The sequence below is a fragment of the Myotis nattereri genome, assembly GCF_964212035.1.
Source record: "Myotis nattereri genome assembly, chromosome: 3".
Taxonomy (NCBI): domain Eukaryota; kingdom Metazoa; phylum Chordata; class Mammalia; order Chiroptera; family Vespertilionidae; genus Myotis; species Myotis nattereri.
Genome location: NC_138077.1, coordinates 166554807 through 166571817, shown reverse-complemented (window position 1 = coordinate 166571817; position 17011 = coordinate 166554807). Strand labels below are relative to the sequence as shown.

Genomic DNA, 17011 nt, shown 5'->3' with positions numbered 1-17011 from the left:
TTCCTGTGGTTCTGGATGATGTCCGTTTTGTCTTTTAGTTGTAGTTTTGAAGTGGTTGTGTGAGGCAGCAATTTTCTGTGTTTACCTATGCCACCATCTTGGTTTCCTCCTGTCAATAATATTTTAAAAATATGTTCTAATATCTTACATTCAGGTCCTCTGCCTGTTTTTAAATTAGATTTTGTGTGTGTGTGTGTGTGTGTGTGCACGCGCATTAAACTGTATGAGCTCCTTATATATTTTGACCCCTTATTAGATGTATCATTGGAAAATATATTTTCTCATTCAGTAAGTTGTCATTTCTTTTTGTTGATGGTTTTCTTCAATGTACAGAAACATTTTAGTTTGATGTAGTTCAGTTTCTTTATTTTTGCTTTTAATGCCCTTCCCTAAGAAAACATATCCAAAAAGATATTGCTAAGACCCATGTCAGAGAGTTTGCTATTTGTTCTTTGAAAAGTTTTATGCTTTTAGGTCTTACATTTAAGCATTTAATTCATTTTGATATTATTTCTGTATAGATGTAAGAAAGTGGTCCAATTTCACCTTTTTATATGTATCTGTCCAGTTTTTCCAATATGACTTATTGAAGAGACTGCATCCACCCAATTATATATCCTTACCTCCTTTACCACATATTAATTGACCTATAGTGGGGATTTATTTCTGGGCTTTCTATTCTATTCCATTAATTTGTGTATCTGTTTTTATGCCAATATCATATTGTTTTGATTATTATAGCTTTATATTATAGCTTAATGTCAGATTGTGTGATACCTCCCAGTTTATTCATTTTCCAGATTTCTTTGGATATGTGAGGTCTTTTTTTGTTGTTGTTTTTTTGTTTGTTTTTTACACTATAATGTGTTAGTGAACTCATTTATATTATTTTTATAAAGATATTATCTTATTAGCTGATCTTTTTATTCACATTTTATGTAAGATAATCTTCCTGTTGGAGTACTGGCATGATAAATTTAGTCTGAAATGCTCTGACAGAAAATTGCCAATACCATATAGCATTAGATAGAACAAGGTCTTGTGATTTTACAATCTGTTTTTGAGACATGCATGGTGTGAAAAAAAATTAAAGAAGCTATAATGGAGCTAATCATGCTTAAGAATTAATAGCCCAAAAAGCAAAGATTAAGAAAAGTCAAAGACATTTTAAAGAAGACAAAGTACCTTGTTTCCTCATATATCGATACTGATTATGAAACCACAGTAATTTATAACAGTTTTCAATTGAGACAGTATGGAGATACAAATGAAACAAAACACACAGTCAAAAATAGACCAATGAGCTGGTTTATGATAGAGAGTGCAGTAGTATGTACAATCAATTACCTCATGAGGAAAAAAAATGAGAACAGAAACAAAAATTAATCCCTTACCTCACACCAATACACAGAATCAATCTCAGATGGTTTAAAGTCTGAAAGGTAAAATATCAAATTATAAAGCATTAGAATGCAATGTAGAAAAATATATTTACAATATTGGGGTAGTAAAGTTTTCTTTAAATTAAATTCAAAGCACATATCATTAAGGAAAGTACTGATAAAGTTGACAACATTAAATTAAAACTTATTTTTATAAAAAATAGACCATATTAAGATTAAAAACTAAAATTGAGTTATAACTGACAATATTGATATTGGAAATGTGGATTGTTAATAAACCTATGAAAAGGTGCTCAATCTCATAAGTAACCAGGAAAATATATATTTAAACCATAATAACATATCATTTCACACCCCTCAGACTGGAAAACATGAAAATGTCTAATAATACCAAGTACTGCTAGGATATTAATCAATAAAAACTCTTACAAATGATAGCAGGAATATAAACTGTTTGAAAACAATTTAATATTAAATGTATTCTGTAACCCAAGAAATCCACTTTTATGTGATATATAAACTAGAAAAACTCTCATAATTATACATCAAGAGATGGAAACAAACATGTTCATAAGATGTAGTTATAAAAACAAATATTGTCATCAGAATGTGAATATAGTAAATTCATACAGTCAGTTACAATACAGCCGTAAAAACTAGTGAAGCAGAGTGACACATCAGGATTCTCACAAACAGAATGTTGTTTTTAAATCAAAAGCAATCTGTGAAAGCATACATACTGCTTTATCTCACTTATTAAGGGTTAAATACTAAAAGATTTTTAGCAGTAAGGAATATATAAATGTACAAATAATACAACGTTTAGGAATGAGGTAACCTCTGTGGTGTGAGGGAAGCAGAAATGGAAGAATAGGAGTGAAACTTCAATTTTCCTTCTTAATGAAAGGGTTAGCTAGCTAGTTTAATTAGGCATGTTTAGGAAGTTTTAGTAATAAAAAGGGGTCTATAGGAAAGAAATACATAATGAAGACTTGAAGATGCCAGGTGTTTATCTTGTACAGAGAGTAGAGAAATGGAATAGGCAAATAGAAGTGTATCTGGCCTGTGCAATTAAGACAGCCATAAATCAAATGTATCTCGGGCCTGAGCAGTTAAAGTGACCATAAGTTAGGCCAAAAGTTGCCCTGACTTGAGTAACTGGGAGGACCATAAGATAGGCTTTCTTTGCCAAGGTAACTGCCAGAGCTATAAGATAAATCCAAAGTATCTCAAACAACAAGATAAGGGGGAGAGGGGGTAGGGGACACCACGTGGGCTTTGAGCTTTGAAAACTAATTCTATGTAGCAAAATGACCAATAAGAAGGGGTCAGGTTCAGACAAAGAACTGCAGCCTATTTAATATCTGTCCAGGAGGGACGGAGTCCTAGGCTTAGAATTTAGAATTAGGTTTTAGAGGTAGTGCCTGCTTGCAATACGTTTCTGTACTTTTCACCTATCACCTTTTGTCCAAGGCCTCATTCTTCGAAACCATCAAGACAAGCACCTGGGAATTCAGGGCATTCCAGTTCAATTTCTGCGTTTCATTAAGGTGCATGGTGGGTACATCAGTGCTCATTGTATTTTGTGTATCTTAAATATGCAAATTTATGTTTAAAAATAAAAATTATGGAAATGAATTAAAACCTACAATAAAGAAGCATTCATTTTAGGAAGCACAGATTATTAATCTGAAAGATAAGCTTCATGATGAAGGCCATCTAACTAATTTGAAGATGAATCTTAATGAGTTTCATTTCCTATTCAGAACTTCTCCACTGCTTTTCAAAAGCTAACCACAACAATGCAGCACTTCCTACCCTTAAGGTATTCCACTGATATTGATCCTGTCCTACCAAGCTCTGAGCTCTTCAGACCTGTATCTCCATGCATCAAACTTGAACAATGTTTTTTATTTCCCCAAGAACTAATATCTAATTAAGTCAAACCTATTAAGATAGTAACAGTTGGTAAAGCTAAAATTATTGTGCTTTCTACACATAGTTATATTTTAACCAAGAATTGATAAAGAGAAAATCATTTAAGGCAAAGGTGTCATTCCAGGCCTTCCAAAGAGAAAGACTAGGAAAAATAGTTAAATTAAAACTCATTGCTTAATATCATCCTATGTCTTTTTAAATTTCAAATAAGGTTAGTTCTGCTTGTCCTAGGAACAGATAATCATTTCAAAAAATTTAGTAATGTGAATCAAAGTAATTAATTAACAACTTATAAAATTTTATAGGCTTAATGTCTAGTCACTCACAGATGTAATCTGAACAGCTAATCTGTTAAAACTGGCTTGATCTGATTTTTAAAGTTGTTTCTGTTTTCATTGTTGGACCTCTGCCTGAATGACAGCCTGAGGATATTTAACACTCCTCTTTCTTTCTTCAATTTTCAGATAGTCATCTGTATTTCCAGAGGGTTGATGACAGGGCAACTTGGAGTTTAGAGACAGCATCTGCATTTGCATTTCAATAGTTCCATCATTCTATGAAACCATTGAAATCTCTTCAATATGCCTCATTGTTTAGATAGTGAAGGTGGCCAATTTTGTTCAAGATTCTTAGAAATCTTTGAAAAAAATATGGACTATTGTATCCAAAGCCTATTCTACAGAGAATATTCTTCCCCCTTGTTATTTTTTTATGCTAAAATCATGTTTGTTAAAACCCATAGGCACTACATCACATCTGCACATATTTAAAATCTTTTATCCTTCTGGACCTTTGTGGCCTGAAGTCGTGGTTCTAGGATAAAATAAAAGGGAAAGGATAGCAGCATATGGTTTACAACATATATAGGGGAGTCATCAATTTTTAATTAGGGTTCCAAAAACATCTTTCTTCCCATTGAACAGAAATGTTTGTTTTCACTTAGAAAAACAAGTCCACTTGACACATGGAGGATAATGCCATTGGTAGGGACATAGCCTGTTTTCAAGGATCTATACTCATAACTAGCTGTAACATTAAATAGAATTTCTGTCAAATATTTAGATTGAAGGGAATGCATCCTGAAGTTAAAATATGAAATTCAACTGGATAGCTTTCTGAGTTGAGTCTTTGTGCCCTTCCTGGAAGTGTGGGCATTATCCACCAAATAAATTTAGGAAAGGATTGAATGAAAGAATGTATGTGAAAGTTCTGTGCAAAATGCATCCAAAAGAGCTGGAAGCCTATAAAAGATTGCTACAGTTGTATACTTGTTATGGCAGGTTATTTTTTTTTAACTTTATATTAGTACCTACATTTTTTCATATCACTACACCCAGGTGAAACACCGAGATGTGAAAAATGTTTGCAAGGACAAAACGATGGGTGAAAAAATAGAGCTCCACAGAGGTCAATTAAAAATTTTGTCCTTAGAACATCTTTTTCATCTCCTTGCCATTTGTTTTAGAACCCTTTCTCAGTGGTGTTTTAAAACGGTCTGGCTTTTCAAAATACACTCTCATTTCTTTTTCCGTCTAACTAAATTAATGAAATACTAGGAGGCTCTCCATAAAAGTCAGCCCACCTTCATGGCCCAGATAAAGTGGAAAGGAATCCTCATTCTGGGTCCTCTGCGGAGAGGTGTCAGTCTTCAGATACTCTTCCTAGAAAATCCCTAGCAGCCAGAAAGGATTTTTGACCTTGACGATTTTAGCATTGCAAATCTAAGAATATAAGCAAGTGCATTTTCTTTTTAGTAAACCGTGAGCTTACATCCACCCTAGAGTGGCCATTGAATGGCATGCAGCCTGACTGTATTAGCATTATAGAGCTAAAGAGAAGATTCTTTTTCTCCCCTTGTGAGGAAGCAAAACCTATGGCTTATCTTCCGCAAAAGAATGATTCCAGGATAATAAAGCCATTTCCAAAGAGGGGATTCAGCAGATGGGTTTAAAGAATAAAAGAGAAATCTAAATATAGTACTAACTTCATCAATGTGTTTCTTAGCATATTGCAGCTTATGAGTTTAAATATAAGCGTGTGAGCATACAGTGTCCGAGTGTGCCTTTATGGAAGGGAGGATATGAGTGTGTGTGAGAGAGTGTTCAAGGCAGGAGGGTAGTTGGGAAACCCCTTTGTTTTCTGCGCACTCCCAGGGCATCAACCCAGCCCCCCCCCCCCCCCCCAAAAAAAAAAGAAGGGAACGCGAGAGCAGGCGCAAAGGTCGCTGCCTTGACTGACTGATGCGAAGCGACCCAACCGCCACGCAGAGACTTTTCTCCTTGGCATCCAACAACCTGCAGCGGGAAAGGCGGGCGGGGGAGGAAACCCCGAGGAGGCGCTCCTGGCCGCCTCTTTGCTGAGGTAGCAGGAGCAGCAGCCTGCGGAGCCACGAGCTCGGCGTCACCGAGCTGGTGCGGGTGCCCAGGCGCTCCGGAGGCGCAGAGGCCGCGAGCTGCTCTGCCGCCCAGGCGCCGGCGCTGCGGGACCGTGCGCGCCGCGAGCGCCCCGGGCCGGTCCGGCAGCGGGAGGAGCGGGAGGAGCGGGGATCGCGCGCTGCCAGGCGCCGAGTCCCAGCACTTTCCTCGCGCCCCGGGGGCGACCGAGGGAAGCCCGGAGCTCGGCCCCTTGCCCCGTTTTCTAAACGCAGCCTCTGACAAAGCCGGGACAAAGCAAGCATTTCCATTCTCCGCCCGACTGGGATTTTTCTCCTTCTATTTCAGGGGAGCCCGAGTAGAGGTCAGAGGGGCCAGCGAGATTCTCAAAAAGGGGCCGAGAGCCGTGAACGTGGTCACCCCCTCCAGTCGCGGGGAAAATCTCCTTGACATTTTTCACACTTTGAAGCAGCTGCAGCTGGTGTCGTCGGAAAAGGGGGTGGGAAAAAAAGAGGGGGCGGGGAGAGCAGGGAGACACAGCCGCGAGCAGCGCCTCCTCGCCTGCCAATCCCGGCACCTGTGCGCGGAGCCACTGCACCGAGGCGGACCCCACTCCAGGAGAACCCCGGGCTCGAAGCCACGGACACCCCGCCCCTGGCAGCGGGTTCTCCCCGGAGGGGACCTGCAGCAGCCCACTCCGGCCACCGCGGTCGCCTGCAGCCGCGGGAGCGCACAGCCCCTCCGAGCCGCCCACCGTCCCCTGGTCCCCAGGGACCCCCGCCCAACCGAGGCGCGGCAGCCGCGGTCAGGGGGTGTTACAGAGTTGGGTGCACGATTCGCCTTTTCTGCTCCTCTCTTCTCCGCCCAGGATTTATTGTCTGTGGAGCCTTTGGGGGTGGGGAGGGAGCTGCGCCTCCGCCGCCGCCGCCGCTGCTGCTGCGGTCGCTAGCGCGGCGCGCACGGCAGGCGGAGGCTGGGGAGTGGAAGCGCTCCTGCCTCCCCCGCCGGCGCCTCGGGCTTCCCCTCGGCCGCTTCCCGCCGGAACCTCTCCCGCCGTCCACCTGAAGGGCACCGGCATCATGGTCTAACGTGGCACCTGCCTGGAATCCCCTCTTCCTCCTCCTGTGCCTCCTCCTGTGACCACCCTCCTCCGCACCGCCTCCGAGGACGCCCGTGCCCACTCCACTGCGGACCCCGAACACTTTAAGGAATAACCCTTGGCAGCCGCACGAGTCGCTCTCTCCGGAACCTCATGGGCAGCTTCTCCGGCCGGCCATGTGAGTAGGACACTCCTGTTCGGTGGCCCAGGGCGGCTGCGGAGACCCTCGCCGCTGGCGGCCGCGGACAGGGCGCGCTGGAGGTGCGGGACCCTAGCGGCCGGCGGGGGGCGGGGGGCGGGGGCGGGAGGACTGGAGCCTTCAGCGCTCTCCCGGAGCTGCTCGCGGTGGCCCCTGGAGGCAGCAGGGATGTGGTAGGTTGCGGGGCATTTGGAAATGGGGTGCTAATTGTGTGGGTGCAGGGGAGCACCGAGTGGCCTGGGCTGGCTGGCGGGAGACCCTAAAAGGTTACCTGCTGCTGAAAGGAAATGTAAAGAGCGAGTGCTAGGCGCTCGTGCTGGGACCACTGGCCGAGCTGAGGTTAGTCTCAGCTCCTCTTCATGATCGCGGGCATCTCCGGTCAGCTTCCGAGGGGTCTGCGGGTGAAGCGCTTTTTTTTAAATTGACACACACACACACACACACACACACACACACACACACACCACTTGTGGCAGGTCTCATTTGGCCCTTTATCTTGGAAGGTATAGTATTACTGTTGGATGTCTGTTTGAAAGATACAATTAGAAGATCTTTATGCCACTGGGGATTGAAGGCACAGGGTGGGGTTTGGGGAGGTGGAGGGGATGAGGAGTGTGACAGACTGGAGGACATGAGGACCGAAAGAAGTGGGGAGCAATGGAGTGAATGCTTTCCCTGGGAGTCAGGGAGAACCATGCCTCCCTCCCTCCCTCCCTCCCCCTAAGCTAGACAACTCCTGCCCACACAGCTCCTTTGTGTTGCACGGCGAAGCCGGTGAGCCCGCACCATTCCCAATCCCATCGCCAGCCCCCTCCAGCACCTTCTGTCCTCCTCCTGGACTCATTAAGGATGCAGGACTAGTTTCGGATCCGGCGGGGAAAGAGGGAGGGAAGTCCATTAACATCCCCATAATCATGGCACCCCGGCTCGTGGGCCATTAGATTGGTTTCCGAAGGTCTCTAGGCTAACTGCTTGGCCGAGTCCAGACGGGGGTTGCGGGGATGGGGAGGCGTAGAATGTCTTTAATGTGTGACTTCACAGTGACGGGGATGGCTGCAACCTTGCTCCATGGTACTACTTCTTGGCCATCGGGCCGAATAAAGGACCCGCCTCCGCCCTCCCCTCTCCCGCACCGTCTCCTCCCCACCAAGTCACAAAGCCTGTGGGCTGGGCGAGAGGGGGCAGCGCAGGCAGAGCAGGGAAGGGGTCACTTTCTCAACTCCCGGGAATTGGCTTCAGAAGGGAACCATCTGCGACTCCCACGGCTCCCACGTTCCTGTCGAAGTTCCCCTTCAGAAAGAATTAGGAGGGAGGGGGTGCGGTGAGACATAAAGATCCTCCACCTGCTCCTTTTGGTGACTTTCCCAGCACACTTTCCACGCATCGCCTCTACCTGCATTGGTAACTAGGTCAGCAGGTGCCTGTGCGTACCTGCATTCGTTGCAATGTGCCTCTTGATAGATGTCAAGCAATTTGTATGTGAGCATATTTGTACCTGGACCAAATTTCTAAGCACAATAGAGATTTTCTAGCGTGGGCGACAAGAGTGCATTCCAGCGAAAGCAGGACACGTGATCTCTCCAACCAGGGAGATACAGTATTAGGAACTCGATTTTCTTTGTTCTAGGCTGAGCCTATGAGATGCTCAGTATCCCAGTTGCTAAGTCCTCCTATAAGAGGGGAAAATATTAAAGTTGACGGGAGTGGAGGGGGGGGGGATACATGGTGGAGAGCTTAGGTAGATAGATACCTGTGAACTGCTTGAACCCTCTATGCTGCCCACCTCTCCCTCTCTTACCGCCCAGCTCCCACCATGCCCCTCAGCCTAGCCAGCTTCCAATTTAAAAGTGAAGCATTCCGTCTCTGAGATGTGGTGGAAAAGTTCTCCAGCCCCTGCACACGTGGGTTCCCCAGCGCCTGGGAACCTGCTGGGATTAGCAACAGATTCTGCCACCTCCCCAGTCCAAGTGTCACGCCTCCATCCAGGCGACATTGAGCTGACTTCACAGACTCTAAGAGAAGCACCACAAGATCTTCTTGCAAAAGGCAGTAGGTCAGAGTCAAATCCGTGCTTCTTGAAAACCACTGATCCAGGACAGGATGAGAAATTTAGCTAGGATGTAGGAATGATTTTATTTTTCTTTAAAAATTAGATGCTTAGGCCTAAAGTATGTAGAGGGTGATGTTTAACTATGTCTGTGTTGGGACTCCTGGGGAGATTTCTCAGGCCTGTGGAATGTCCTGGCCTGTGATTATTAATCTCATGGAGGCAGAACTTGCTCTCGACCCATCATTTAATTAGAGTTACCTAACTTGGAGATTTCTTATTTTATTTTTCACTCCATATTTTATAAGCCATCTTAATGGGCTGAAGTTTTTAAAGTGTGGGCTATTTCTGTCCTATACTGCATTGCATCATACTAATTTGTTGTGGTAGGGGAAGCAGAGTCAATTTCCATGACATATTATGAAGTGAGAGTTTTTCTACATTTTATTTTTATACTTGACTGTCCAAGAAAAGATGTGTACTTACCATGGCAACCCTTGCATTCTCCATCACGTGTGCCTGCACATATGTGGCTTCAGAATTAGAAACAACTTCTTAAAGAACTAAATCTGTTTCAATTCCAGTTGCCATGTTTTAGTCAGAATTTTAGCACCACTTTAGGCTGGCATTAAAATTTTCTTAATTAAAATAGCATTTTATTTTCTTTTGTAAGCTTTTAATTTTTCTGGACCTCTATAGCATACAACATATTGATTAAAGTGTTTTTGTGTACATATAGTTTTGTTCACTTTGGATTTTTAAAAATTGTGAAGGTATAGTTAATATCACTGAATTTTTATCACTTACAAAAGTCATTAAATAACTATTACCCATGTGGTGATAATTCTCAAGGATTTTTTTTTTTTTAGATCTATCTTATTTTCAGTATCTACTACATGGTAATAATTGATATAAAATTCTGATTTCTTTACTCACAATTAAAATGCCTATTTTATAGAACAGTTGAAAATTTGAAGATGTTATGTTTTAATTGATCACCAAAATTACATTAAGTCAAACTATAATTTTATCTTCTGATAACTGTGGCCACACTTTAAGGGTGGATCACACATTCCATGATATTATAACTTCATTCCATACTCAAATGAACAGAATGCACAAAGTAACCAACGATCAATAAATTACTATCTGAGTTATTTCTGTATTCTTTGTTTGTTTGGTTAATCCTCACCCAAGGATTTTTTCCCCATTGATTTTTTTAGAGTGAGTGAAAGAAAGGCGAAGGGAGGGAGGGAGAGAAAAACATCAATGTGAGAGAGACACATCATCAATTGATTGCCTCCCACATGCACTCAGACTGGGACTGGGGATCGAACCTCCAACCCAAGTACACTCCCTTTACCAGGAGTGGAACCCATGACCCTTCAGTTCCCAGTCAGATGCTCTAACTACTGGACATACCAGCCAGGGCTCTGGATTCTTATTACATTTTTTTCTTCACATAAATTATTTTATGATTTTTGGAGAATTATTTATTTAAAGAATATATGTAGTTTATTGAGTGTAACAATTATAACAACCACGTCATCAATAAAAGACATTATTTGGAGTATTTTGTTCTTTTCAGTAATAGTAAGTGCTTTGTACAGTATCATCCGTATTCTTTTTCAGGTGAGTTCAGCAAGTCATGTAAATTTGCAAGATGACTTTGGGAGAAACGTCAATTCAAGTCTGTGACACAGAATAGACCTTTAGTTTGTGCCAAGCGAACTGACCATTCAGTAATCCATATCTTCAAGGAAAGATACATTGGAGATGATTCTAGGATCTTCTGAGAACTTTTCACTTTGAATCTCTTTAATCTAGGGGCCAGATCAGTATTCAGTGGAGGGTTTTTAATGCCTCAGAATTTAAAATGGAAATTTAATATTAAAGCACAATCTGACCATGTAGTGTGACAATTAAATTCTATTCTGAGAAAGCACAAAAGCAGAAAGGAGATACATAGATGGTAGGTTAAGCATATGTATTGAAATACGGGATCATAAATTATAAATGGAAACTCAAAACTAGAAGTAGCACTGAAGATCAACAGTGGAAGATCGTGGCCACGTAATATTTTCCTTTATCAAGATTTTAGCTGTGTTTTGTGAATCAGCTTTGCATCATTAAAAATGTTCATGTTTTTATAGAAAACACTGTAGTGCATCATTCTGAGGTAGTGAAAGAAGAATAAGAAAACCTTAGGTTCCTCCAGAATTAACGTGTGATCTTAGGTAACATAAATCAGCCTCTTAATGCTATAAAATAGAGGTAGTAATAAATGCTATTTTATTGTCCTAGTGCATAGCAAATGCTAAGACAGAGTAGTATATGAAAAGTAGTTTGGACAATTTCGAAGAGTTTAATAAACTTTTTGGTACAAACCAGTTTTCCTATACTGATGTATGTGTGTGTGGTTGTGTATAGTGATGGCATACTATATTTTAAAGGTATGCCATTTAAATAGTTAAATATGTATATTTCCTATCTTGGAATTAGGTGGTTACACTCAGAAATCCATGAGCTCTTTTAATCAGGACCCATCCCTTGTCATGTTACTTCCTTAGTGCATGAATTGTAATCACAGTCATAACAGCAGCTACCTGTTACTAAACACCTACCATGAGTCAGGTGTTTTGCTTCAAAGTAATCTTGTAGGAAGCATCAGTCACCATTTGAAAGTTTAGAAAACTGACTCAAAGACAAGTGACAAGTCTATTTAAAATAGCTAAAAAGTGGTGATGATTTAAACTCAGATTTGGCTCTTGTACCTTTTTTTTTCATACTATGCTCTTTCCTTCGTTGGCACACATTGGTGACTGTTAAATAACTGAAACTTATAGATCATAAAGCTAGTTCCTAAAGAATAAAGAAAAATTAACATTTTGAACTAGCTTTTCAAAGTGATCTAAATATTTGGCAATAGTTCACCATATTGCTTTTGTGACCATTTAATATTAGTACAATATATACTGGTGCTTATCTTCTTGGCATAATTAATTCATGGCAGAAACATTTAATAAGCTATTACAACCTTTCATATGAAAGTACATTAAGGAAGGTTTCAATAAAGCAAGTTTTGAGTCAATAGCTGTCATATCTAGTTTGAAACTGGTGACATATTTGATATATAAGCCTCTGGAGAATTAATGTATGTGCTATTTAAATTATTAACCACGATTGAAAAATTATCATTTGTTATTCAATGATATATGGAAAATTATTAAGTAAATTTAATTACCCAAAGGATTTTCTGCACACACTCATTTTTATCCCATTGTTCAGTTTGATAAATTACTTAAAACCTCTATACAAAATATTATTTTACTTAATACACATGAAAGCAACACTAGTTGCCAAAAATGAAGTATTGAAATTTACATTAGCATTGACATGATCTATTTAAATATTTTTAACAATGGAGTAGATGCTTACATTGTTTAAGGAATTAATTTACTGACTTCTTAAAGATGCCTTTCCTTCAGTTGTGCCAGAGTATTTTTGCTCCACATGAAGTTCAGTAAGGCTGAGAGCATACTGAACACCAGATACTGAACACATGGTAGTGATACCATGCCCAGGGTAGTAGCATAACAAATTTGTTAAGTGAAAACAAGGAACTTGTAGAATACATGTAAATGTATGTGTGTGTGTGTTATATTTTTTTTTTTGGGGGGGGTGTTCAGGTAGAATTAAATTTTGTGCTATTCAAGACGTAAAGTAGTCTGAAAACAAATGAGAAGCTATAAGTTGCAATTACAAGGAAGAGGTAGCTAGCCTGAAAAGAAAAATACTGATAGTGTATGTCCTATCACTATCATTATGAGACTTTCAGAGGGAGAAAGAGAGGGCAGTAATGTAAATACAGAGCTAGCAGGAGAAAAAGATGGGAAGAATAGTTGAAAAAGAGCTGTTTGACTGAATTCACCAAGAAAAAAATATTGTAGCTATTTAGGCTATTATAATATTGAAAGAGATAAAGATACTTTTGTGTAGTGGCAAAATATTTATGGCTGACTGGCTGCATTATCAAATTATTTGGCAATAGAAGGAAAGGCAAGAAATGTGCCTTACTGAGACAGTGCCTAAATGTTATGAAGACATTTGTTGTACTAAAAAGGTTAATGATGGACACAAAGCTAAAATGTGTCAGCTAAATTTAAAGACTTAATGTGACACAAATGTATAACTAAAATAATTTAAAAGTGGGAGCAATTAGACTTTTTAAGCAGTAACTGCTCATGTGTTCCGCATCTAATACATTCACCATTATAATTCTTACCATAAGTAAGCATCCTATAGTCCATAGGATGGAGGTGCACCTCAGACCACATATTTTGAGCACTGACATCACATTAAATATTTACTCCAGTGTTATTCTGAGTCAGTGTAATTGAAGCCATAAAAAAATTTTCTTCATTTCAAGTGTGATTACTTTCTCAAGACAATTATAAAAGTTATCATAATTAAATCAAACACCTATTTAAACTTTCAGTGATTGTTAAATATTAGCAAAGTCCTTAGGGCAATACCATATTGTTGAACATTGGGCATACTACACAGATGCACACACAGCTGAAATTTCTCTGTTTTATAACACACACACACACACACACACACATACACACACAGCTGTAATCTTACTATTTCATAAATTCATAACACTTTAGAGATGGAAAATTCTTGAAAAGGTCTTATTTTACCAAAGAGGAAACTGAGCCAGGAAAGTTTCTTCTTCTTTTTCTCCTCCTCCTCCTCCTCCTCCTCCTCCTCCTCCTCCTCCTCCTCCTCTTTCTTCTTTTGTGAGAGAAAATGAGAAGAAGGGAGAGGGAGAGAGAAGAAACATTGATGTGAGAGTGAAACATCCATCCATCAACTGCCTCCTGCACACCCCCTACTGGGGATCACACAATCTGGGCATGTGCTCTAACTGGGAATCAAACCAGCAACCTTTTGGTGTACAGAACAATGCCCAATCAACTGACCCACACTGTCTAAGGCTAAGTTTGCTTTCTTGCTGAATGGCACACAACAATTAGTGACAGAAACAGAAATGGAACCAGATCTCTCAGCTCCCAAACTCTATCAGTAAAACCATACCCTTGAAACTATTGGAGTTCTTTTCATCTGAGCAAAGAGAAACAGGGAAAAGGACTTTAATCCAATAAATTCAGTTAATGAACCAGGCCATTATGATGACCCCACACAAATACATTTTTTTTCTTATTTCATTTTTGGCCTGAATTTTGGCCTGAGTTTTTATTTGGCCTAACTTTTTATGGGTAATTGCTTTATCGCTCCATTTGAATTTGTCTAGGCAGTTTAATGCTATAAATTTAACATCTATCACATATTCGATTTTTAAAAGACACTTATTTTTGCCCTGGCTGGTGTGGCTAAGTTGGGTGAGTATTATTCCATGCACCGTAAAGTTGCTGGTTCGATTCCCTGTCAGGGCACATGCCCAGGTTGTGTGTGGGCTTGGTCTCCGGTGGGTGTGCATGCAGAAGGCAACCGATTGATGTTTCTCACACTGATGTCTCTCTCTCTCTCTCTCTCTCTCTCTCTCTCTCTCTCTCTCTCTCTCTCTCTCTCTCCTCTCTCTCTCTCTCTCTCTCCCTCCCTCTCCTTCCTCTCTTTCTAAAATTCAATAAAAATATTTTTAAAAAGATACCTTTATTGTAGAAAAATTAAATTTATTTCACTAATATTAAAGCACTCTAAATTTGGATACTATACCCTTTTAATGAAAATTAAAATGTTCTTTTAAATTATTTTAGTATCTTTTTAGTATAATGCCAACTAAAGGAATTTTATTCTAAATTTATTAACTTCATTAAAGAGCAATTAATGAGTTTTCTTACCATAAACAAGATTTACTGTAAAGTTATGCCTTTCTATAAAATATTGTCTTAAATATTAATTAGGAAAACATAATCAAGAAAATAAAATATGATACATTTTGGAATTCATTAAATATACTCATTTCTATGAAATATTTTTGCATTACAAAGTTACATTTTGAAGGGTCCATTGAAATAATAAGTTTCCCCTTACCACTAAATACTGTTTATATACCTGTCACACTTTCATAAGATGAATTTAAAATAAACGTTTCTCATTTGGTGTTTTTTTCTAATGCTAATATTTTGAGTCCACTCTTTTTAGAAACTTTAGTTCTTGGAAAATTTAGGACAAGATGTTTTAGTCCTAACTGCTAAAACATATTAATAATACTTACAAAATTTTTTAAAATTATGTACGTCTCTTAAAATATGTATTTGGTTTATAAACAATAACATATGGAAATAGTTACAAACAAAAGCCTTGATTAAACAAGACATACCTACATAGTCACATATAATAGCCCCCTAAAAAGCAAATTAAAATGGCTTAGTACAGCAATAATGTTTGAAATTGAAAAAAAAATATGGTAACTGCATTAGTCTATTACAGATCAGTGCATTAGCTGTGCTTTTCATTTGTAGATTAATTCTATTCATGCCAGCTTTCCGTGTACTGTTCTGGGACTCGTGGGTGTGATAGAACGGAACATATTTCTGTATCTTTGACTACAATCCCACACACCATTTTACATGACAAATCCTAAATGTCCTAGACTAGGTGGTAAGAGAGAAGACACCGTGTCTTCTCTTTACCAGTCCGGGGTTTGAATCACCTCCATAATGAAACCTGTTTTATGTTTCAAAGTATCTAACTTCATTTAATGAGCTTATTTAGTGTTATGCTATAAGGTGTGAAGGGCATTTTGTGTTGCCCCCTCGTTTTCTTGCTTACATCCTTGCTTTTTCTATTTGGACATAGTTAAGGTTTGCTTCCTGCAGACAGAAAGCAAGCTGCTGAGACCCAAAACAGTAGCCTCCAAAGTGGGTTATGAATGAGTGAAGAGAGGTGCAAAGGTGATTCATTTTTTGTGCTTTGGCACAAGAAGAAAGTACTAGAACTGCAGCGCATATTTATTTTTATATTAAAACTGTGAGGAGAATAACCTTAATTAATAGTTAATGAATATATGGATTAACAGGATCACATTCTATATTGAGATTGGGATGCATGCTTTTTTATGAACATGTATCAGAAAAACTAGGAAGGCAATGGGTAAAATTGAGAATGCATTTATCTTAAAGTCTAAAATGTGCTGGTGAGTAAAAACATTAGAGCAAGGCTTGTATGTGAACAGTGTTTAGAATCCTTTTTTCTAAATATAATTGTATATATGTCAGGCTCTTAGGCTCTTTATGGATCTCACCCTAAATAGACTCCCTGAGCCACGCCAAGGGCACCAGTCTTCTGTAGCAGTTGGCAGGAGTTATACTCTCCACTGTTCATTAATTAGCATAAATTCAGCCCTGAGGACATGGTTTTATGGTGGCTGCTAAGGGAATAACATGTCAGTCTCTTTGTAATCGTTTTAGGAATGTGATTGTCACTTCTTTTGGCTCTGCATGGGTCCAGGACAGCCCCAAGCCTCAAGGGTACTCTTCTTCTTTGCATGTGTAAAGTTATCCATAATTTTCAGGATAGACTTTGTTCTTAATCTTTCCTTTTCCAACGTAGAATTTATTTGTATGACTATGTGTGAAGATAACATAGGAATGCAGATAAAAAGAAAGTTGAATTTAGATTCTGGGTATATGATGAATATTTTCTTGTCTTGAATGTCCCTTGTTTTTATGTTATTGCTTAACAATGGATAAAATAGGATCTAATGATAATATTTGAGGGCAGAACATTTTATTGGGACTCAAGAATTACAGCCTGGCCCTGGCCGGTGTGGCTGTTCGTTGAGCATCATCCTGTGCACCTAACTGTTGCTGGTTTGATTCCCCATCAGGACACATGCCCTGGTTGTGGGCTCGATCCCCAGGAGCGGGCGTGCAGGAAGCTGCCAATATAAATTTTGCTCTCACATCTATATTTCTCTCTCCC

At 39.8% G+C, this 17011-nt stretch overlaps 1 protein-coding gene across 1 annotated transcript in view; it reads left to right on the top strand.

The window, feature by feature from the left end:
• Nucleotides 1–5688: 5688 nt before the first annotated feature.
• The window catches only part of LRRC7 (leucine rich repeat containing 7), a 481537-nt gene continuing 470214 nt past the window's right edge, over nucleotides 5689–17011 (top strand). The window contains exon 1 of the mRNA XM_081085905.1: nucleotides 5689–6990. Coding sequence (XP_080942031.1) covers nucleotides 6989–6990 — 2 coding nt within the window. The 5' untranslated portion in view covers nucleotides 5689–6988. The remainder of the gene's footprint in view (nucleotides 6991–17011) is intronic.